The 25,890-nt window shown below is 40.7% G+C and overlaps 1 protein-coding gene across 1 annotated transcript in view; it reads right to left on the bottom strand.

Annotated features, from left to right (window-relative positions):
- The window catches only part of GABBR2 (gamma-aminobutyric acid type B receptor subunit 2), a 659,326-nt gene that overhangs the window by 182,710 nt on the left and 450,726 nt on the right, over positions 1 to 25,890 (bottom strand). The window contains exons 9-11 of the mRNA XM_056520917.1: positions 5,436 to 5,516; positions 4,965 to 5,115; positions 1,964 to 2,096 (exon numbers count right to left, since the gene is read on the bottom strand). Of these exons, the coding sequence (XP_056376892.1) occupies positions 1,964 to 2,096; positions 4,965 to 5,115; positions 5,436 to 5,516 (365 nt within the window). The remainder of the gene's footprint in view (positions 1 to 1,963; positions 2,097 to 4,964; positions 5,116 to 5,435; positions 5,517 to 25,890) is intronic.

A 25,890-nucleotide genomic window follows, 5' to 3' on the forward strand; every position in this document is an offset into this window, starting at 1 on the left:
ACTATTTTCCAACCCACTTATCTACCCACTGCGTGGGACACCAATGGTATTATTATTTTTGTTTGGAGTGCTATAGATGCTGTAAAAGGGATGTATAGGTGTTTTGCTGGTTCTGTGGAGATGAGTTTTGCCTGGAAGAAGCCATCATGATGGTCTGGGCCAGATGGACAAAAAAAAGCTAAGTAAACAACTCCAATTAGAGAAGACATCACCTGATGTAACTTTATGTAATCACTTATATGGTCTGCAGAGCTTCTGTATCCCAATAGTGGATGTGGACACACCCAAAAGGGGACACAACACTCCCATTAGGGGACAAAACACTCCAATTGGGGGACAACCAGGCGTATGTGCTGGCCCTACCTTGTACACAGGGCCGCCGTCAGGTGGTCCAGCCAATACCGCAGTAAGGGGTCCAGGCTCTCGCTGCACCCCCTGCAGCAGTCCTAGGCACAGAAGCAGAAGGCCGCTGCTTAAACAGTAGTTACCTGTTTCTGGATGTCTGCTGGCCACATCATTCACCCCTCTCCTTTCCTGATCGTGCCACTTTATTTCCCCTTTATTTCCCCTGTGCCAAATCATCCCTCCCTATATTGCCCCCTGTGCCACATCATTTCCTCTTGATCCCCCTGTGCTATTTCATTCCCCCTTTATTACCTCTGTGCAGATTCATCACCCCCTCTTTACCACCCCCTGTGCCATTTCTTCTGCCCCCCCCATGCCGTTTCAACCCCCCTTTATCACCCTGTGCCATTTCATTCCCCCTTTATCCCCTGTGCCACTTCATAAAGAGTGCAGTGATTAATTTACACAGAGGGTAATATAGAGGGAATGGAATGGGACAGGGGAATCAAGGGGAAATGATGTGGCACAGGGGGTAAGGAGGGGATAACTTGACAAAAGGCACAGGGGACTAAGGTGGCACAGGGGTTAAAGGGGGTATGAAATGATATGGGGGAGGGATAAGGGGCAACTAAATGGCACCGGGAGATTCTACGGTAATTTTCCTTTTTATTATGTTTTATAGGTAATTACACTCTGGAGTGAGTACAGTACAGTATTCGGTCATTTAGAAAGATTTTTTAGCCTATTTTCCCAATAGGGGACATCTCTCAATAGCGGACCGTGAGTGTGCATTATTGGGAGATTCTACTGTATATGGCCACTGTATGGGGGGAATATTTCCTCTTTGTATACTAATATTATTAGTATTATTGGTCTCCGTATGCATGATTTGGTCAGTAACAGTATGATGGTAATATGTATTGTGATAATATTCCTCCTGGTATAAAGGTATTATTGGTAATACTGGTCTCAGCATAAAGGATTTGGTCAGCAATAGTCTGCTGGTGATGTATGGTGATAATATTACTCCTTGTAAACTGGTATTATTGGCAATATTGGTCAGTACACAGGATTTGGTTAGTAACAGTATGATGGTAATATCTATAGTTATAATATTCCTTCTTTTATACAGGTGTTATTTGGTAACTATATGATTTATTTAGAGGTACATGTGTTCATCGTGGAAAATTGTCTTACCTATCTATGTCAATGTTATATATTTTAATTAATTAATTTATTTTTCCTGTAATGTACCCTATTATACCCAGCTATGATTGACATTTGTCTCCTTTGTGGCTTTGCCTTTACATAGTCACATACAGATATGGGCTACTTAGTCCAAAATGCCCATGCCTATTTTCAGTCCCAGTACAATATACAGCAAAATATACGGCAGGCTACCAATGTATATAACCTACACAAAACAGTTTCAATTAAAACTATTCTTTACTGTGATGGTATCAGCAAAAAAAAAAAAGGGGGGGTCAACTAGAAATGTCAAGCTTGATGTTGAGTACATATCACAGCATATGACTCATGCAATTGTGCAGTGCTTACTGACAATACAGTTTAACAAAGGTGAAAAAGGTATAAAAACAGCAGATGCAGAATTACTTACGGTGCACAAAGTTTCAAATGTTTTTGCTGATACAAATGATCCATCAAGGCCAAACAGAAATATAGAAGCGTAGGAAAGCATTCCTCCAAGGATAATAAGGTTGTTCATATAAGGACTAGACATCTTTATTAACCTGTCAAAGGGAACACACAGACCAAACAATGATAGAGAGCACCGTGCTTGACTATAAATAAAAACATTTTGTATAAGGTTATATTTTGACATGCAATTCTTATCCATTTTCTTTCTATAGGTCATTGAAACATACAACTATATCTATCTATCTACAGTATCTATCTATAAAAAGTAAAGAGAGCCTAGGTCAACAGCTCACACAATCCAGGAAGTGCTGCTGTTTTGTTTTGTGGTTATCTATCTATCTACAAGGAGCCATAATTTTAGCACTTAAAGTGTACCTGTCATAAAAAAAAAAAACTTTTCACATGTCACAGAAACAATTTAAACGTTTTGATTGGTCAGATTCTCAGTTCTGAGACCCCCACCAAAAAGAAGAACGAGCAGGAAAAAGGGTGCAAAAGGGCACTTCATTCCCTGGTTATTAGTCATCTACGTTCTGTGGCTCCAATGTAAATCTAGTCTTTGGGTCCACAGGACAGAGATCGCTGCCAGGTAGTCAAGTGCGCTCCTGTACACTCCTGTTTTCTCTGCTCGTTCTGATTTCTAAGGGGTCAAAGCACTGAACCCCGAGTGATCAAAACTTTGAGAAATGCTTTTGTAGTATCTCAAAGTTTTTTTTAAATGACAGGTACACTTTAAATTAACCATACCATAGATGGGGTAACATGGCAGCCACCAAAGCCTTTATAAGGCCTCTGACTATCATGACAACTAATTAGCACCCTTTAATTTCCTCCTGGGGGAAGGGGGCGATCAGAGGTCTGCATGTGTGACAATGGTCATCTAACTACCTAAATGCCATGGTCACCATTAATCACAGCATTTCAGTGGTTAAACAGTATTAAAGTGATCTCCTATGCTTGTCATAGACAGCAAATGCACCTGCAGATAGCAGCCAGTGCCTGTAGTTTGTGGAGTGGGCTCAGAAAAGTCATTTGTGCAACCCTACAAGTAATATCTAGATGAGGCAGATTGTGGCAGGGAAGAGCCTTCCAATGACCCAGAGTGCACAGTTGGTTCAGGCCGGAGCCAGTAGTCATCTAGGTAAAACCAGACCTTCTGGGGGACTAGTAATGTTGCTGTATAACTCACGGTAGTAGTAGTAACGCTGCTGGATGTGGATCCTCCAACCTGTGTGGCTGATGACATGGGCTGTATCAGGGGGCAGAGTCTAAGGTGTTGCTGGTCTCCACCAGTGCCCGCCGCAAGGCAGGATGGGCTTGCTGTGGCAAGCGACACCCAGGACGCTAACCCTATACGACTCGACCACACAGGTAACTGGGCAAGACGAGGTACAGAAGGATGAGGCAGAGGTGTAGTCAGACTTAGCAGAAGGTCAAGGCAGGCTGCAAAGGTGCGTAGTCAAATAACGAAGCGCAAGGGTCAAAATACACGGGCAAGGCAACAGACAATTGGAAATGCTTAATCTCAGGCTAGGGGCACTGAAGATCCGGCAGCGAAGTGTGGGAGGTACAGGAACTTATAGAAGTGTGTCAGGTGTTGCACATAGTTATGGGCGTACTGGCCCTTTAAATTTCAGAGCTCCGTCGCTCGTGCAGTCTAGGAGACGGGGACACGAATGCCAGAGCTGAAAAGCAGTGGAGGAGGAACGTGGCAAGTGACGGGCTGTGATTTGCATGCGGGCGCGTCCCGCGATACGAATCCCAGCCCCGCCGGGAGCAGGGGAGAGCGGGTTAATGCGCTCACGGCCAGCGCAAGTGGCGGAAGCGCCGTGTGTAACAGTTGCCTATAGTCCTCTAGGTCTCAGCATAAACACAAGAATTAAGTTGATTTTGCTACATTCAAGAGTATTTACCCACTAAGCATAAGAGAAACCACCAGTATAAAATCACTTAAAGTGACTGTAACCATTAAGATTCTGTGCCTTTGTGAGAAAAAAAATTACATACTGCTTGTTTTTGTAAACAAATGTCTACAACATACTTCAATTCTGTAATATCTTGGAGAAGACTACTATGTTTTCTTTGTTTGTGAGCTTACAGTGGGTGAATGCAAGTGAGCGGAAAGCTAAAAACTACAGATTCAGAATCAGGGCTTTTAAACCATTTACTGATAGTTTAGGGTTTTTTTTGGAGGGGAGTCTCTTGAACCAAAATGTAACAGCAGAATTGGTCCTAGTCTTTATGGATTATAGTAGTCTTTTATAATACCACATCTGGTATTTTCAGCAGGAACATTGGGGAAATGTACTTTTGTTTGCTCGTGTCTGACATGCTGACTGCATTGTATAAAGTGTTTTTTTGGGGGCGGGAATATACTATTTTGGTGCACGTTGGTTAGTAAATCCCTGTTCAGATGCAAGTTGCACAGCAATATATGCCTCTACTGTTTTGTGTAGCTTGTGCCAAAAATAGCACCAGAAATAAGTCTATTTCATTTGTAAGTTCATCAGGAAAACATCTACCTTTAAGCCACAACACCTTTTTCGGAGCTAAACGTAGAACGTGATCATGTTGAAAAAGTGTCGCCCAGTGTACTTTAATAGTATATGGCTGCCATGAGAGGACAGAATTGTGGCGCATGAGGAACAGTAAATTCCCCCCATTGTGAATAGTTCATAATACATTCTGTAAAACCCTAGGAATAACATAAATAGACTATTGGGAACTTTATAACAATAGATGATAATGTGATATAGTCCATAGTAGTAAAAAAAAAAAAAATTTTTAGATGTTATTGTGCAATAATTTTAACAATGACATTTGCTCTTGGAAGATACTTTTTATCAATGTGTAGCATACATGCGTAGTAAAATGATGGTAATCTTTCTATCTTTATCTCTATATTAAACTGACACAAAGAAAGTTATAATGATATATGATGAACAGATTGTGACACTTACTTTTGATTCCTGTTTTTAATGTTAAAGAATAAGAATGTGCTGGCCATAATCATTCCAATAATTGTAATGGCAGACAGAATACTGTAAAGCGGCAAATATATCTGACGTCGCTCCATTCGGATGAATGTTTGATCTTTTGGAGGCTCCAACCCTAAAAATGAGCAAAAAATGTAAGTTTAAATATTGGTGCAATTTAAAATGTAAATATTGATAAGTTCGGATATTTTTTTTTGTCTTTTCCTGTTTCTACTTACTCTTGCTGCCTATTTTAAAATCTTTAACATAGTCCAACTATTATGCAGTATTTTATGTACTGACCTCCTCCTATGGCTAAAATGAACCTTTGTGCCCCGTCAGCAACACCTGGGTGCGAATGCAATAATTGCACCCAATATGATTACATTTCTGTGAATTAACAATATTTGGTGTATACTGTTTAGCCTTTTGAGCATTATCTTAGTATGTATATACCTTGAAATCTGATAGTGTCATTGATCAGTTCGAGGCTGTCAGCTACTGCATTGTATTCGCCCACCTTCACTTCCTTACCATCTGCAGAGATAATGGGAAGAAGTAATAGGTTACATTAGTTGATGCACATTTTACATTTGTTCTGTGAGGTTGCAATGAATAAACATATAATTTAACATTTTAAAATAGATACACAAGCAGGAGTTACTAAAATGGTATGAAGACAGCTATAACAAAAACTAATTTTATGTGAAAAATGTCAGATGTTACAAATTACTATGTAATATATTAACCCCTCAACCACTGGGCCAATTTTCGTATTTTGCCTAATTCTGACCCCTAATGCTTTATTTTTCCATCTATAGACCTTTGTGAAGGCTAATTTTTTGCACCATGATCTTCAGTTTTTATTGATACCATTTTGGAATTTGATAACTTTTTATAAAAAAAATTCTGATGAGTCTGTTCACTGTATTCACTGTGCAGGATCAATACCCTTATATATTAATAGCTTAAAAATGTTTGCGGTTGTACCAATTATGTTTATTTTTGCTTTCCTTTACATTTTTTATTTGAAAAATGGGAAAAGATGGGCGAGTGCCTGTGCTCCCATTCTACCAGCCTTCAATGATATCCCGCTCACCCAGGCACAAAGCTGAGTGTGGGAGCAGGATGTCATTGGGAGCTGGAGCGCAGAGATCTGAAATTGAGAGCATCAAAAGCGCAAAGGAGGTAAATATGCGCTCTTCCAACAGCATTAACATTCCCCCTTAAAATGCACCAGTAGTATTCCAACACCAGAAACATCAACATTCAACCCCTTAATGATGCAGGACATAAATGTACATCCTAATGAGCTGGTACTTAATGCACCAGGACATACATTTACGTCCTATACATAACCGCGAGCATCGGAGCGATGCACGGATCGTTTGCGGCAGGTCCCGGCTGCTGACATCCACGATCACGTGGATGTCTACCATTAACCCCTCAGATGCCATGATCAATACAGAGTGATCCGATCATCCAGAGTGGCAGATGGTGGTCCCCTCACCTGCCTCCGCTGCCTTCCACGGGTCTTCTGCTCTGGTCTGCGATCGAGCAGACCAGAGCAGAAGATGACCAATAACACTGATCAGTGCTATGCCCTATGCATAGCACTGAACAGTATTAGCAATCAAATGAGTGCAATAAATAGTCCCCTATGGGGACTATTAAAGTGTAAAAATAAATGTAAAAAAAGTAAAAAAATTTAAAATTTTAAAACCGCTCCCCCAATAAAAACGTCAATTGTCCCATTTTTCCTATTTCACATCCAAAAAGTGTAATTTTAAAAAAAAAAATACATATTTGGTATCGCTGTGTGCGTAAATATCTGAACTATTAAAATACAATGTTAATGATAGTGTATGGTGAATGGCGTGAACGTAAAAAAAAAAGTCAAAAATTGCTGCTTTTTTTATAACATTTTATTCCCAAAAAATTTTATAAAAATGTATTAAAAGTTTTATATAAGCAAATATGGTATCAATAAAAAGTACAGATCACGGCGCAAAAAAATGAGCCCTCATACCGTCGCTCATAGGGAAAAATGAAAAAGTTATAGGTCTTCAAAATAGGCAGATTTTAAACATACTAATTTGGTTAAAAAGTGCGATTTTTTTTAAGCGCAACAGTAATAGCAAAGTATGTTATCACTGGTATCATTTTAATTGTATCGACCCAAAGAATAAAGAACACATGTCATTTCTACCTTAAATTGTACGGCGTGAAAACAAAGCCTTCCAAAATTAGCAAAATTGTGATTTTGTTTTTATTTTCCCCACACAAATAGTATTTTTATGGTTGCGCGATACATTTTATGGTAAAGTTAGTGATGGCATTGCAACTGACAACTGGTCACGCAAAAAACAAGCCCCCATACTAGTCTGTGGATGAAAATATTAAAGAGTTATGATTTTTTGAAGGCAAGGAGGAAAAAACGAAAATGTAAAATTAAACTTGTCTTAGTCCTTAAGGCCCAAATGGGGCTAAAGCACCTGTAGAGTTGCTCCATAAATAGCCAATAACATATATATTTTCCTTTATTATTGAAAAGCAAACAAACAAACCAATTTTAGTATACTATTATCCCACTGTACTGCCATTTTATCACTAGTAAACTACAGCAGCACAATGAGAGAATTGAATCTAACTGTGCAACCATATTACTGGCAAAATTGCGCTGAAAGGGGTCTGTTATGGGGACGGTCTTCTCAAAGAAAATAGGACCTATGCTTAGTATAGGATACACTGAAAATCCGTAACAAAATATGGTCTGGACAAGTGGGTGTTTTTCTCAAAGAGGTAGTCTTTTGAAAAAATATCACGGTACTTTAATAACTCTTTATGCAGCTGTGTTACTGGTTCTTATGTACAGCACACAGCTAATATATATATATATATATATATATATATATACTAGCTGAGTACCCGGCGTTGCCCGGTTTTTCCTTCCTAATCCTTGTTGGGGAGGAAAATAAACAAAGGAGGAAGCTTTTGACTTCATATCCCGTCCTCATATATTGTTGTCATATCCCAACCTCCTATCCCGTCATCATATCCCGACCTCCTATCTCTATCTCCTATCCCGTCCTCCTGTCCCGTCCTCCTATCCCGTCCTCCTATCACGTCCTCCTATCCCGTCCTCCTTTCCCATCCTCATATCTCGACATCCTTTCCCGTCCTCCTTTCCCGTCCTCCTATCTTGACCTCCTTTCCCGTCCTCCTATGCCGTCCTCCTATCCCGTCCATCTATCCCGACCTCCTATCCCGTCCTCCTATCCCGTTCTCCTATCCCGTCCTCCTTTCCCGTCCTCCTTTTCCATCCTCCTTTCCCGTCCTCATATCTCGACCTCCTTTCCCGTCCTCCTTTCCCGTCCTCCTATCCTGTCCTCCTATCCAGTCAATCTATCCCGTCCTCCTATCCCAACCTCCTATTCCAACCTCCTATCCCGTCTTCCAATCCTGTTCTCCTATCCCGTCCTCCTATCCCGACCTCCTATCCCGACCTCCTATCTCGACCTCCTATCTCGACCTCCTATCCAGTCCTCCTATCGCGTCCTCCTATCGCGTCCTCCTATCGCGTCCTCCTATCTCGACCTCCTATCTCGACCTCCTATGCCGGTCTTCCTATCTCGGCCCTCCTATCCCGGTCCTCATATTCCGGTCTTCCTATCGCGTCCTCCTATCCCGACCTCCCATCCCGTCCTCATATCTCGACCTGTAATATGTGTACCAGTTATTGAAATAGCTCCAGCCGTACGGAAGTTATGTGGGAACATACATTTCCCATTGATTTGCATGGGACTTTAAACAAAAACCCTGACCCTCACAAATGAGGGTAGTTAAGGGTTAAATTAACTATCCTATATTTTAAGTGGATATATAAGTAACATGTGACCAAGCATTATCAAAATATCTCAAGCCGTTTCGAAGTTATGCAGTAACATATATTTCCCATTGACTTGTATGGGACTTTAAACATAAACCCCGCCCCTGGCAAATGGGGGTGAGTAAGGGTTAAATGACCTATCCTATGTTTGTTGTTGACATATAAGTAACATGTGTGCCAAGTGGTTGTGGGTCACAGACTGGAGACATGTTGGCTCTTTTACAAAGGTCATTGTAGGTTCTTCTGTTGTTTCAAACATTAATGCTCCAATCTGTAGTGGCTCTCACCCAGCCTTGCATTATTTCAAGAAAGGTAAACCAGGTCCCAGACCAGCTGTTACCAGCCAGGGTAAGGATTCTGGTAAACAAAGCTGTGGCTAAACCTATGTCCCAAAAGACAGGCACTGAGTTACTCGGAGAAGGTTTTTTTTACTTGTTTTTTCACTCCTTATGTTTCTAAATTAGTTGTTGTTTTTACAGGGAATATTAAATCTGTTAGAGATTTCCAAAGGGTGTGACAAGTAAAGCTAGACAAGGTGAATAGCTTTTGTTGTATGTTTGGTCCATTGCAGCAATGCTCAACAAGTTCCATATTTTACTGCACAAGGTTGTACCAAAGAAACAAACTAAGACATATATATTAATTCACCACCACACATATCCCCTGTGTAAGCCAGTCAACAAAGACATTATCAGGAAAGAAATATTGACATATGCTAAGGTTGGTTTGGGTACTTTGTCTGCCAATCTGGCATTGAGTCTGTATTCTGCCTCATTTATATTCATCCATTGTGCCTGGTGAGTTGAAATTAGCCAAGCACATCTATGCTTGAGAGGTCCGCTCTGTCAGTCACAGGCCGCAGAGATGTCTCGCCTCAGACGATGATTGGCAAAGTGGGTAGTCACTCTCAAGAACAGTTAGTCTTGCAAGGTAGGGTCGGTCACACTCCAAGGTAAAAGACAGGCCCAATTCTGGAGATCGCAGGGATCCCAGCAATTGGACCCTTATCCTGTGTATATGGCTGTAAAACACCTTTAAGTGAGTTATTAAGTCTGAGATTCCGGTGGCCGTCCACACCGGTGTGGAGTTGGTGGGGATGGGTGCTGCATGGAGGATGCAGGTGTACCGGGGCATTCCCGGGCTGGTTCTGAGGAATCAGCCCGACGGCTGCCCCAATGTGACCTGCTTCCTCCGGGTCTCGCCATGAGGCTGAGAGGGTCTAGAGCCGAGGTACTTTTGTGCCTCGGGGAGTGGTGACCCCGAGGTGCCGAAACTCACTGGGTGTACTGGCTCACTGAGTTTTTATAGATCCAGCCGGATGTCCGGGCAGTATATCTGCACACATTGACTTATTTATTTATTTTTGTCTCACTGTGTCACTTTCTGCGTGCTGTGTGTCCACTGGATTTGTCAGGATGCGGTAGCCCTTCTGGGTGTCCTTCCTGGCAGTCTAGGGGAGGTGTGTGTGACCATTAGGTTCCGCACCTCCCTGCAAACACCCCGGGTACTCCTGCTTTGGCAGGGTACCTACCGTTATCAGCTCTGCGGGCAGATACCTTGGCTAACGCAGGGGGATGCCGGGAGCATTTGTGGTCCCTTAGTAGCTTCGGCAAAAAGGGACATCGAACCTGGAACCTCGCAGGTACCTTTTGGTCCAGAGGCGAAGGGTGAGGTTTGTTGGGGGGCCTCTCTCCTATCGGAGAAGGGCTTGCGTGACCGCATCCTCTGTACATGTTTTTTTAGTGTAACATGTTTGCACTTTTTCTTGCACTTAGGGTGATGCGAGAGCACGTAAATTATTTCTATTTAAAAATGTTAATCCTTCCAGTACTTATCAGCTGTTGTATGTTCCAGATGAAGTTCTTTTCTTTCTGAATTTCCTTTCTGTCTGACCACAGTGCTCTCTGCTGACAACTCTATTTTAGCAACTGTCAAGAGTAGGATCAAATCCCCATAGCGAACCTATCCTGCTCTGGACAGTACTTGACATGGACAGAGGTGTCAGCAGAGAGCACTGTGATGAGACAGGAAGGAAAATCAAAAAGAAAAGAACTTCCTGTGGAGCATTTAGCAGCTGATATGTACTGGAAGGATTAACATTTTTAAATAGAAGTAATTTACAAATCTGTTTAACTTTTTGCAAAAGAAAGGAAGATGTCCAGCGCACACGTGTAAAAAGGAACGTCTTTTTATTCTGTTGCCATAGGTTACATCAGGCACTCAGGTAACGTGATGCGTTTCGGCCCACAGGGCCTTAGTCATACAAATGTTACTTGTGTTAAGATCATTTATATATGCTGGGTGGGAGTGTCCTGGGCGGAACACGTCCGCAACAAGTCACTCCACACCTGCACACATAGTTACAAACATTGGTTAAAATACTCAATCTTTACTATTTCAAATATTATAAAAGAAAGGAAACATATATAAAGAAAAATATATGAGAAAACATATGCTTGGATAGTAATCCTGCTTATACATCCACATTGTATTGGTTGTATACGGTATACAAGATATATGTATAACATTTCTAACATACAATGGAGGAAAGCGGGTATATACTTCGTGCATAAAAAAGAAAGATGGTGAGTCTGGAGCAAAAAAAGAGACATGTGTATAATTTGAAAACAAAGAAGATGTTTTTATACGTAAACAACTGCCTTATACGATTACAATGTATATTTTCATTGTTTGTCTAGGAAACTACTGAAAGGCAAAGCAAGTTACTAAATGTAATCACAATATTAAATTTATAATATGTAATTATGTTTGTATGTAATTTTATTATTTTTTATAATTTAGCCATATCAGTAGTGCAAGATGATATCTAACCTGCTATTTAGACCCCGCGGTACTCGTGTGTCTAAGGTGAGGATCCCAAAAATCTCCCGATCTAAAACCTTTTGTCTCATATTATCACCTCTAGGTGGCCTTTCGACTCTTTCAATGCCTTGTACAATTAGGCTAGAGGTATTACCACCATGTGTCTAAACACAATGTTTGGTAACCATGGATACGTGCTGTGCCTGAAAATGTGCAACGTTATTTATATGTGTTGGGGGAGAGGGGGATTCTTTTCGCCCCCGTGAACTCCTTTAGCTCTCAACTGTTGTGGTATGGCCGCTACATCGATGACCTCCTATTTATTTGGGGGTCTGATTTAGCGGCCACACAGGAGTTCAAGGATTTTATGAACTCCAATGAACACAATCTACAGTTCACAGTTTGTTTTGAACAGGACTTAGTTAACTTTTTGAACCTTACATTACGGGGTGACAGTGATACCGGCAATATTATTACTACTACATTTAGAAAAAAACTGCAGTAAATTCTATTCTGCAAGCAGGCTCCTGTCACCCCTCACATGTAACAGAAAATGTACCCTTCTGTGAAATGATCAGGGCACGCCGCAATTGCTCGCTTGAATGTGATTTTGCAAATGAAATAGTTGCCATAGGCAACAGATTATAGCAACGCGGCTACCCTGATTGGACCATCCAGAGGGCCAGAACTATCGCCAGTAATAAGAACCATTCTGATTTAATCAAGTCACAAATCCCAAAGAATAGTCATAACAAAAATAAAAACCCGAAGAGTACACACAATAAAAACGTACCCGTAGTCTTCTCTACTCAATACAGTACAGAGTTTAAGGCAGTCAGTAATATCATCAAAAATAACATGCCAATTATATATACTGATCCCGAGTTTCAGGAAGCATTAAACGGGGGGTTCAGATGTGTACCTAGAAGAGCTCCGACTTTGGGTCAGAAACTATCCCCCAGCCTATTTTTGGATTCTCCTAGAGGTGCCCCTACCTGGCTGAATTGTCCGGGCTCATTTAAATGTGGATCCAGAAAATGTATCTGTTGCAACTATATGAGTAATTCGTCATCATTTACATCTACCAGTAACAACAAAACTTTTACCATCAAACAATATGTAAACTGCAACACAGCCGGAGTTAAGTACCTTTTTACGTGCCGTGCCTGCAATCTGCAATATGTGGGATGTACCATTAACCCACTTAAAATCAGGGTACGCAAGCATCTATCTGACGTTGCACATTGTCAGGCACGGCACGTATCCATGGTTACCAAACATTGTGCTGAGGCACATGGTGGTAATACCTCTAGCCTAATTGTACAAGGCATTGAAAGAGTCAAAAGGCCACCTAGAGGTGGTAATATGAGACAAAAGGTTTTAGATCGGGAGATTTTTTGGATCCTCACCTTAGACACACGAGTACCGCGAGGTCTAAATAGGAGGTTAGATACCATCTTGCACTACTGATATGGCTAAATTATAAAAATTATATACAAACATAATTGCATATTATAAATTCAATGTTGTGATTACATTTAGTAACTTGCTTTGCCTTTCAGTAGTTTCCTAGACAAACAATGAAAATATACATTGTAATCGTATAAGGCAGTTGTATACGTATAAAAACATCTTTGTTTTCAAATTATACACATGTCTCTTTTTTTGCTCCAGACTCACCATCTTTCTTTTTTATGCACGAAGTATATACCTGCTTTCCTCCATTGTATGTTAGAAATGTTATACATATATCTTGTATACAATGTACAACCAATACAATGTGGATGTATAAGCAGGATTACTATCCAAGCATATGTTTTCTCATATATTTTTCTTTATATATGTTTCCTTTCTTTTATAATATTTGAAATAATAAAGATTGAGTATTTTAACCAATGTTTGTAACTATGTGTGCAGGTGTGGAGTGACGTGTTGCGGACGTGTTCCGCCCAGGACACTCCCACCCAGCATATATAAATGATCTTAACACAAGTAACATTTGTATGACTAAGGCCCTGTGGGCCGAAACGCATCACGTTACCTGAGTGCCTGATGTAACCTATGGCAACAGAATAAAAAGACGTTCCTTTTTACACGTGTGTGCGCTGGACATCTTCCTTTCTTTTGCATATATACGGACGAGTCCTGGTCCTGTCCGTGCGCACAACTTTGGGGTGAGCTGGATCTACTTTCTTTGCCTCTACATTTTGTTTAACTTTTTGACACCAGTTGATTTAAAAAAAATGTTTTTCAGGGGAGTACCCCTTTAATTTGTTTGCCGTGTACTACCCTTGGGTAGAGTTTCCATGTGCAGACTGTAACTTGCTACTGCTGCCATCAAGAAACCACTTTATTTTATTGGCCCTTACAGGGTATTACAAAACAACATGCAAGTACGGCGTCTATTCCTTAGTAACATTTTCAGTAAATTGTACTTCATGCTTCAGAAAGTTAACAGCTGTGACCTAGAATTGTTTATTGATGCATCTGGCTCACATGGTTTTGAAACTCTTTTTGGCTCTTTGTTGGTTTTAGCCTCTTGGTTCTCCCCTTGGTGAGATTTAGTATTCAAGGACATGTGGTCTTGGTATTTGGTATTCAGAAAGAATCTCCTATCGGTGTCTCAGTGCCTCATGGTCTGAGCACATGCTAGAGATGTATCCTTTTTTTCCCTCTGAGGTTATAGCTGATATCCCGACAAACTGCTTTTCATTGCCTATGGTTAGGAGAAATCCATCTCTAGTAAGAGCTAGGCCAGGATGGAACCCAGAAAGTGGGAGTGGGGGTTAGCATGTGTGTGTGTGTGTGAGAGAGAGAGAGAGAGAGAGAGAGAGAGAGAGAGAGAAAGAAAGAGAGAGAGAGGGAATGAGAGAGCCTGGGCGGTATACCTGCAATCTATGAGCCTGCTGAAGATTATAGACACTGTCCCTGAAAGGTAAATCAATGCTTCCCTTTTACAACTCATTATGTCAAGCAGGTGTTCCTTCCCCTCCCTCCTCACTTTAGCTTATTGGCAGAAACAGTATTTCAGTGTTTAGCATAATAACTTTCTTTCTGTGTTGCTGCAGTTCCTTTCATTTTTGCTCACATAGCACCTTGCAAAGCCAGTAGCACGCGCGCACACACACGCACCTGTACGTTCTACCTTTCCCTGCTCACTTAGCAACTTAAATCCCTTCTCTCCCCACATGCCATGTATAGTAGTGTACAGTGTAAATCATCAGCCCAGAGCATTGCCAGCCCATCCAGTCCAGTGCACTTTCACCCACATTATGTCATGGCATAGCAGGGAGGAGTAGGTGCAGTGCTTGGAAAGGGAAGTACCAACTTTTGTGTGTACTGCTGGCAAACATCCAAGCCTTGATTCAGCCCCCTGAAATGCTGAGAAATAGTGAAGCACCATGGAGGGGTCTCTGAGAGCTTTAATAACAGCAGTGAGGGTCCTAAAATCACTATGTCAACAATTTGGAGAGTTAATAAACAAAATCCTGCAAATGTAAAAAAAGGAGTCCGAGCTGCCACAGTGTGGTAAAAACTGTACTTTTGCACATCAATGGAGTTTTCAAATTGACTTCACTTCAAGTAGTTTCCTACCACACTGACTTGCATGTAAGTTCGGTATTCGCCGCATCACGACTGCTATTTGAGTAAATAGAACAATTCAACTGAATTTCAGGAACACTGTTACTAATAGAATATTGGTTTTTTTAAGCAAAGTTCTAAATTAAATACTTAATCCTCAATACTCTAAAAATACTTAAAAAAATTGACCAATGTTCCCTACACATATGATGACATACAGAATGAAGGACTAGAGTGGAAAGTGATTGTGTTTTATGTAGCGTGATTACATTATTACATGATGACATGATTACTGCAGCTTAATGATTATACCAGTTTTGACAAAGTTCTGACAGTAGTCTGACAATCCCTTGGAAGTTGTGACAGCACAAAGCATTGTCTTCCATCAAGCAATGTACGCAGCTGGTTGTATTATTCAAATGACAGTTGAAAAAAATTTCCTACGTTTTTATGTGGGTGTTTGTCATACTTGCTGTCAAAGATCACATGACTTCCTTATGTGTATTTTATGTGTTTATTCCTATTCACTATCTGTTATGTCTCTTTTATCAAAACATGAAGCTGCTTGTTAGAAGATAAATATGTTTTAGTTACTTGTCATTTATCCTGAATGCACAGGTTTAGAAAGGAAACTGTATAAATCAATGGAAATTATTGACCATTAAGAAAATTATAATCTTAACATTAAAATGGTACAGCCACAAAAGTGCAGCCAAGCATATGTGGCCGAAACCATGACCGTATGCAGTCAGCATGATTTTGAACTAGATTCTTAAAGGAAATGTACCAAAAATGCCTATTGTTAAAACAAACTTTCCATTTTTTTTTATTTTTTATTTTGGAGAGTTTTCTTCTAATTCTCTATTTTCCTATGTATATTTTAAAATAAGTTTAAAATTTTGCAGTTTTCCCTCTGGTCATGAAGAAGAAAAAAGGTCAGATCTGCTGGCTGGCTAGTTTGGGCAACATGTTAAAATAATAAATTGGGGAAATTTACTCGGTAAAATATGCCATAATCTACTTTAGACATGTTTTGCACCTCACAAGATAGTCTTTAAAAGTCAATTGCCACTCAATTGCCAATTGCCTTAAATGATGGTTTGGATACAAGGTGGCAGGATGGAAATTTAACTGCCCCATATACCAAAAGGATGTTCCACTCTTTTCTCTATTTGAAGTTTGGACTCTACCAAGCCTACCTAGAATAGATTATTAAAAACAACAACAACAACAACAACATTTTTTCAGAAACAATTTGCAGGGAGTTTTGGACTAGGGGTTCTACCCACCTTTTTTTCTCCATAACCCTATCTCTCTCACAGAATGTCCCCATGATTCCTTCTCTCTTACATACTGCTGATATACAGACTGCACCCTTTGCCCCCCTCTCTAAAAGATTGCTCACATAGCCACCTAACAGATTGGTTCCCATGGTCCCTACTCTCACACTGACTTCTCCTAATGCCACCCACTGTTACACAAGCTGCTCTCCATGCACCCATCCTATGGCATAGACTGCTCTACATGTTTATGGACTACTTCTATTGTTTTTCATTTCTCAGACTCCTTCTCATGCCCCCTTTCTTTCAAAGACTGTCCCATATGACCCCCTCTATTCATAGACTATTGTTTCCCCTCTCTAAGACTCCTTCCCATGCCATTCTTTTTTCCCATGACCACCACTTAAACAGAAGGCAGCATGGGAAGCATTTAGTGCTGGAAAGGGGTAAATAAAAAAAAATATTGCAAAAGCGAGAGCACCTTGGTAGCAGGAAAATTATTTATTAGTGGTAAAATATTATGGCCATCATGGTCATCATGGCGGTCTGAGCCGGATGGAGAAAAGGAAAGAATACGATGCCGATCAGAAAAGATGTCTTTTCTGTGAGTTCCTAGATGTAACTGTAATCACTTATATGGTATACAGATCCTGTGTACAGCTAGTATATACCTCTATATGGTCCTGTATATAATCACTTATGTGGTATACAGATCCTGTGTACAGCTGGATCCTACCTATATATATAATTAATGTATATAATCAGTTATACGCTATACAGATCCTGTGTACGGCTGGTATCTACCTTTATATGGGCACTGTATGCGTGAATACCAGACTGTGTACAGTTGTTTTATTCAGTAACAGTATGGTGCATTAGTCAGTCATAGTGTGATATATACTGTATTCCTGATGCACCAGTATTATTTGGCCCTTGCATTATTTATTATTATTGGTATTGTTTGTCTTTGTATAGTGTTTTTTTTTTTTTTTTTTTTTTACTTAGCATGGTGGTATTTTCCAGTATTGGTGTGGGGGTATAATTTGTACCATGTTATTGTTGGTAATATTGGTCTCAGTATACAGGATTTGGTCAGTAACAGTATGATAGTAATATGTATGGGGATAATAGTCCTTCTTGTATACTGATATTATTGGTAATATTGGTCCTGGAACACTGGATTTGGTCAGTACTAGTATCATGGTAAGATGTATGGTGATAATATTCTCCTTTGTATACTGGTGTTATTAGTAATATTGGTCTCAGTATTCAGGATTTGGTTAGTAGCAGCATGATGGTAATGTATATGATGATAATATTCCTTCTTGTATATTCTTATTATTGGTAATTGTCAGGATCCGGGTACTGTGAGGATACTGGAGGTGGATCCTCTGTGTCAGTGGGGTGATGACTTGGGCCGTACCAGGGGAACGGAGTCTAAGGGGTTACTGGTATTCACCAGAGCCCGCCGCAAAGCGGGATGGACTTGCTGCGGCAGGTAACCCCCAGGTCGTTCCACCCGATAGCGACTCAACCCCGACTGACTGCTGAGATAGGCGTGGTACAAGGGATTAGGCAAAAGCAAGGTCGGACGTAGCAGAAGGTCAGGGCAGGCAGCAAGGATCGTAGTCAGGGACAACGGCAGGAGGTCTGGAACACTGGCTTGGGACATACAAGGAACGCTTTCACTGGCACAATGGCAACAAGATCCGGCAATACAGGGAAGGGGAAGTGAGGTGATATAGAGCAGTGCACAGGTGAATTCACTAATTTGGGCCAGGCGCCAATCAGCGGCGCACTGGGCCTTTAAATCGCAGAGAGCCGGCGCGTGCGCGCCCTAGGGAGCGGGGCCGCGCGCGCCGGGACTGAACAGACGGGGAACGGGTCTGGTAAGCAGGCTGGGATGCGAACCGCGAGAGGGCGCGTCCCGCATCGCGGATCGCATCCCTGCTAGGGACACTATCGCAGTGCTCCCGGTCAGCGGGTCTGACCGGGGCGCTGCGAGCAGGTAAATGCTGCGAGCGCTCCGGGGAGGAGCAGGGACCCGGAGCGCACGGCGTAACAGTAATATTGGTCTCAGTATACAGGATTTCATCAGTAACAGTATAATGGTAATGTGTATAGGGATAATATTCCTCTCAGTATACTAGTATTATTGGTAATATTGGTCAGTATACTGGATTTGATCAGTACCAGTAGGATAGTGATATGTATGATGATAATAGTCCTTCTTGTATACTGGTAATATTGGTCTCCATTAACAGGATTTGGTCAGTAACAGTATGATGGTGATATATATGGTGATAATGTTCCTTCTTGTATTCTGGAATTGTTGGTAATATTGGTCTCAGTATACAGGATTTGGTCAGTAACAGTATGATGGTAATATGTATGGTGATAATATTCCTCCTTGTATGCTGGTATTATCTTACCTTGATTAATGTTCACACACACACACACACACATATATATATATATATATATATATATATATATATATATATATATTTATTTGAGTTGTGGTTGGGTGGAATAGGGGCTGGGCAGAGAAGTGGACCAGGGGTGGAGTCTCACAGGGGGGTCCTTGCTTTATTTGGTCTGGGGGCCCCAAATGTTACTAGTCTATTTAATGATATAAAATAATGGATGCGGGGCAGGATTTCATATTTGGACACAGGCAGCACAGTGGGAAAGTGGCTGGCAGCATGAAGGGAAGGGCTTGAGCCTTCCTAGTACTTCCTGCTCTACAGCCAGCCCCATCTCCTGCAGGTAGGATGGCATCAGGTGGTAGCGATCATCTGCTGGAACTGAAGAGGTCTGTGCTGGGGCCAAGCACATGGAGCAGCCGGGCCTGGGCATTGTGTGCAGGGGATGTCAGTGCACATGGAGCAGCCGGGCCTGGGCATTGTGTGCAGGGGATGTCAGTGATAACTACCTAGCTACCTGGCAATCTACCTAGCTGCCTACCTAGTTAGCTAACAAACTACCTACCTGGCTCCCTTCCTATGTCATACTGTGTATCGTACGTGTCGCATATAATGTTAGTAAATTGTCAACCAATTGGCAACCCAGCTGTTAAGTTGCAGCCACTTATAGGCCCATGAAAGTTCTCAGCACCATGCCCATGATGCTCTTAATCTGGCCCTGGTCACTGTCTTCCAGGGGCTGTTTTTTTTTGGAGAATAGTACAGGCCTTGTGGAATGGTTGACTTGTTTGAGGTCGTATTAGGAGGAGGAAGAAGAGTCTGACGATTTGATGTTGAGCTAGGTGTCACTGGCTTCCTCATTGTCCTGACTCTCTGATGTGTGGAGGTGCTCCGGCCGGGAATATGTGTATACCGTTCTATCCTCTGCATTTGTGGAAATATAAATAAAAGAATGACCGGATGGTCAAGAAATCATAGGAAACGTGAGTGTTTCTCCTTGTGTTTGACAAATACACCCCTGCTATTGCAATGTTGTTTGATGCCCTGGAACTTTGATATGCTTCCTCATTGTCTGCAGTTACATGGCCCAGTGGCTGAGAAAACCAGACACAGTCCTGCCTTTATGGAGTGGCATCACTAGAAGTCTCACTAATCCATCACTGCCTGCTGTTTGCAGGCTACTATTAGCATTAGTTCTAGTTTACTATTGCCTCCTTTCCCCTGGCTACTACAACTACCATCAGTCCACCACTGCCTGTTTTCCGCTGGATACTAAAACTACCACCAGTTCACCACCCTTGCTGCTGCTACCACCAGCCAGGCCTGCACTCCCAAAAAAGGGCTGATTTCTTATCCCTTTTCAACCAATCCTGTTGCAACTCCCATTAAAGGAAGAACTTTTAAACAATCCCTGGCCCCAAAAAAGGGATACATTTTTCGGCTTTTCATACATACATTTTCTTCTAAGCCATTTCCAGGGCTCAAATCCTGCTGCAACTCCCATGTAGGTAGAACGTTTGAACAATCCTTGATCCCCCGCAAAAAAAGGGATAATTTTTATACATTCATTTTATTCTTCGCCAATTCTTTTTCAACTGGGAGAATTTTTGGAACACTTGGAAAAAGCCATTGCATCTTCTTTTGTGTGCCTTTTAACGCTGGCAGGCATATGCCAACATAATGAGATCACTAATGCACCTCTTTTTTTACTGTTAAAAAGCATACAAAAGCCGCTCGTGCAGTGTGCATTTAACACACTGCTGTTAATTACCATGGGTTACCGCATGCTGTCGTAACTTTGACATTAACTTAGCCTTCAAACCACTTTAAACTACTTGAATACATTTTTGACCTAGTAGTAAACCTGTGACCTAGTAGTGTTACACAGGGCTTTAGAGCTGGTGGGCTGGGTATATACATGTTTTAAGGCCTATTTCAGTGCTAGTTCACGGACAAGCTGTTCACCTCAAATCAAACTTTTTCAGAAAGTTCGGCAAGCCTGCCGAGCCGATCTTTTGAAAGGTTCACTCAATTTTAATTCCAAGCATAAAACCTTGTAACAAGGAAAGTAAATGACAAGAGTATATTCACCCAGTTAAGATTCTATGTGGATTGCACATCAAAATCTGTGAATAATATTAGATAAAACTATGACCTTACGACTGGTAAATCAACTCTTGACATGGATTCTGTGAAAAAACTGTGGCTCAGACTCAAATTAGAGGTTAGCAGTTGAAGAAAACATTTAGTTTGTAATACAATTATATTGCGATGTGCTTTGGATATTTACTGTTGCTTTATTTGATGAGATGTAATTTGTCACTAATACAGAATATGAGCCTTAGTGTTATGAAGGATTACCTTTACTTAATTGGGCTCAATACAACAAGTTAATCTTTCTTTCAATTTTTTTTAATCTTTTCAATTCTTTCAATCTTTCCAATTTTTGAAATTCCTCCACCCTCCTCAGTTCTCTACCGGATCTTTGTTGCCTTGTGTCTAGTGAAAGCGTTCCATAATATTGCCTTGGCGAGTACCAGATCTCCTGCTCTTGTGACCTTGACCTAGCTTCTCTGCCGCCTGCCTACTGAACTTCTGCTACGTCCCGACTACGCTACTGTGCCGCCTGCCCTGACCTACAGCTATCCTGACTACGAGTTGTCTCATCCCTTCTGTGCTTCGCATCTCCTCAGGCACCTGTGTGGTCGAGCCGTGCTGGGGGTAGCGACCTGGGTATCGCCTGCAGCTGCAGGCCCATCCTGCTTTGCGGCGGGCTCTAGTGAAGACCAGCGGCACCTTAGACTCTGCTCTGTGGTACGGTCTGAGTCATCTGCCACACAGGTCCATCGGATCCACATACATCGGAGTTCCTGTCTTCAGAAACGTGAGTGTTACATTATTCAACGTATTCTGGTAGACAGCTCAGATAACTTGCTTAATGTTCTCTCTGACTATAGCTGTATGCAAACAGCATATGCAAACTTTTCACTGGAATAATAAAAGAATTGTTGAGAAGCCATAAAAAAGATATTTTAATGTGAACATTTTTATGGCTATAGATGGACCACTGATTTAAAGCATGTAAGAAAAGTACACTAAACTTCAAAGAAGAAGACATTATTTGCATATATTTTAGCTGGAGTCTGTACATGAATTATGACAGGGGTGATTTGGTTTGAAGTAATGTAGACTCTCAGGATGAATTATGCATGAATACCCAGTTAATATTTATTTTGAACTCATTTCTGCTGTCACTGGTTTTACAAACCACTTTTCCAACAAGAATAAAAAACACCTTTCAATGTTAATTAAAAGTGTGTAATAGAAAAAAGAAATCCAGATTGTTTCTTTATTTTAGAATGTCAGACATTCACTGTCAGGTTTAACTGAAAATGTTACTCTGACTGGTATTATATAAGTCAGCCACTGAACTGTAAGATTCAGAACACAGTCATTTAAGCATAAATAATTCATCATGAAAAAAGGAAGCCAATTTTTATCCATTTAGCAATGTTTGTTAACCATTACAATACATACTTAATTATGGCACAATCGTAATCACTGGGTTTATTTTATATTTATGTAACTTAAATAAAAGGGAAAAACAGGCAAGTGATGGTTAGGTAATGATCAAGTGGGGGAGCTACTGTATGTCTCTTTATTACACAGAATACTAGTTTTAGCACAACTATATTTTGTAAACATGCCCCAGCCACACACTTACAACAGTCTTCCTTTTAATAGAAATATATTATTATGGTATATTATTGTCTCTTATTGCTAAAAGACAAATAGTTTGCAACAGTATTAAATTCATCAGATCATCGATTTAAAACAAATAACTACATAAACAGAGTAGGTTTTGTTGACCAGCCTCGCCACCACAACCACTTTACATTCTGTTGTATTCTTTAACCCCTTAAGGATTCAGCATTTTTCCGTTTTTGCATTTTCATTTTTTCCTCATCACCTTCTAAAAATCATAACGCTTTCAATTTTGCACATAAAATTCCATATGATGGCTTACTTTTTGCGCCATCAATTCTACTTTGCAGTGACAGTCATTTTACCAAAAAATCCACGGGGAAACTAAGAAAAAAAAAATTATTGTGTGACAAAATTAAAGAAAAAATGTAATTTTGTAACTTTTGGGGGATTCCATTTCTATGCAGTGCAATTTTCTGTAAAAATGACACCCTATATTTATTCTGTAGGTCCATACGGTTAAAATGATACCCTACTTATATAGGTTTGATTTGGTCCTACTTCTGAAAAAAATCATAACTGCATGCAGGAAAATTTATATGTAAAAAATTCTCTTCTTCTGACCACTATAACTTTTTTATTTTTCCACGTACTGGCCGGTATGAGGGCTAATTTTTTGCGCCGTCTTCTGAGGTTTTCATCAGTATCATTTTTGTATTGATCTGACTTTTTATCGCTTTATATTTATTTTTTCATGATATAAAAAGTGACCAAAAATACGCAATTTTGGACTTTGGAATTTTTTTGCGTGTACGCCATTGACCGTGCGTTTAATTAATTATATATTTTTATAGTTCAGCCATTTCCGCACGCGGCGATACCACATATGTTTATTTTTATTTACACAGTTTTTTTATGGGAAAAAGGGGGTGATTCAAACTTTTATTAGGGAGGGGGTTAAATGACCTTTATTAACTTTTTTTTTAATTTTTCTTGCAGTGTTATAGCTCCCATAGGGGGCTATAACACTGTACACACTGATCTTTTACACTGATCCCTGCAAAGCCAAATGCTTTGCATGGATCAGCGTTATAGGGGCTCAATTGATCAAGCTTGGAGCAATCAAACACCGATTGGACGCGATGGAGCAAGGTAAGGGGGCCTCCGTTCACGTCCTAGCTGATCGCGACATCGCGATTTTATCGCGATAGTCCCGATCAGCCCAACTGAGCTGCCGGGAAGCTTTTACTTTCGTTTTAGATGCGGTGATCAACTTTGATTACCGCATCTAAAGGGCTAATAGCGTGCGGCACAACGATCGGTGCTGCACACTACTAGCCCAGGGTCCGGGCTATCATTAGCCGCCTAGACCGACGGCGTGACCCTGTTTTAAATACCGGAACCACCTGTTTTAAATACCGCCCTGCGTCCTTAAGAGGTTAAGACTATAACACTGTGTTATAGACCTGTATAGAGGAAGAGTGGTGCCGTTGCCCATAACAACCAACCAAATTGCTTCTTTTATTTTTAAAAAGGCCCCTGAAAGATGAAATATTCAACCTGATTGGTTACTTTGGGCAACTGCACTTAATCTCCTCTACACTTTTTTCATATATCCCTCTCAACATGTTTGCTATATGGTAGCTGCAGTAAACTCAATAAGGGCACAGACAATTATATTTGCGTTCTTGTTTCTTCCTCCTCGCCGTCTTTTTTTTTTTACTGTTCTCTCGACAGACTCAGAGAATTTTTTCACCAGCATCAAGTGAACTTTTGCATTAACATCCTTTATTCTACTATTAAATGTACAACAAAAAAAATTGTGCAGTGAATAAAAAAAACAGGAAGAGGAGGAAATGTTCTGTGGACAATTTTTTTGCAGCTGAAATTCTGTGCTGAAAAAATTTGCAGCAGACCCCAATGTGGTCAATGCTATCTGCTGTGGATTTCGATCAACCCCACAGAGGGAAACACGCTCATTTGAACATACCCAAATGTGAACATACCCAAATTAAAAACTCAATACATGACAAAACTGTGATGCCTTTGCTTCCTTATTAGGATATATTACACAATCATTGAGTAAAGGACAAATTAACCCTCATAAATTAAGATACTTTAATGTGAATTCTGGCAAAATTATATATTTTTTTCTTCTAAAGATGCCCAGCCTGTTTCTTGGTAAAAAAAAAGGTTTGCTGTTTTTTTTTAAGAACGCACTTCCCCAGTGCCTCTAGTATCCCTTCTCCAGTCCCCATGCAATCCTCTTCCTGGTACCAAGGGTCAATGTGTGCAGTATAACAATTCGCTGGCCAGAGCAGTGTCGAACTACTTGCCACATTGGTGTACTTGGTCCTCGGTCAGTGACTGTCTGAATGGCAATTTGATGTTTTGAGCCAAAGAAGAAGGCCAGCCAATCACTAGCCGGAGCAGGACACGGCTGTAGCCACCAATTCACTGAGCTGTACTGTAATGCATTAACCCCTGGTACTAGTAAAAATCAGCAATACGGGAAGCATAAGTAAAGTTTTGTTGTTGTTGTTTTTTTTTTTTATAAGAAAAGGACTGGTTTTAAAAAGTTCTGCTTGAGTACCCCTTTGAGTACAGAGACTATGCAATGTAAAATTTACACTCATTTATAACATGCATTTGTACTTGCATGTAGTACACAGAAGCAAGGCAATGATGACAGAAAAAGGTGAGGGTCAACATCAGGAGTATAGATGGTACCACTGCATGGCCCTGATACTTATTCTATTCTCACCCTAGGGACAAAAACATTTATGATACACAGACATTACAATATGTATATGATTAGGCCAGAGCCACCATCAGGACAGTATAGGGGGTGCTACGGTTAGGGGCATAGGCAAATAAGGGGCCATATTTCCAATATGAGATGCCAGTAACAACCTACCTACTAGTTGTTTCATGGGAGATAGTATGGCAAAAAATTCACCTATAAAGTGAAAGAGTTCTATTAGGAAACATAGGTCCAACCTGTTTCCCAACATAGTGCCCTTGATTTCCTGCAATGGTAAATGCACGGTCACTAATATTTGGGATGTGTCTTCGTAACCAACTAAATTCATGCTTTATATACTGCATGAAGATCACAATATGCTTTCTTCATAACATTTGTGAGATGAAATTTGACCGTTATTTTCAATGACAGCCCTGTGTATGGTATATACAACCAAACATGT

Source organism: Hyla sarda, chromosome 5 (genome assembly GCF_029499605.1).
Source record: "Hyla sarda isolate aHylSar1 chromosome 5, aHylSar1.hap1, whole genome shotgun sequence".
Taxonomy (NCBI): Eukaryota; Metazoa; Chordata; class Amphibia; order Anura; family Hylidae; genus Hyla; species Hyla sarda.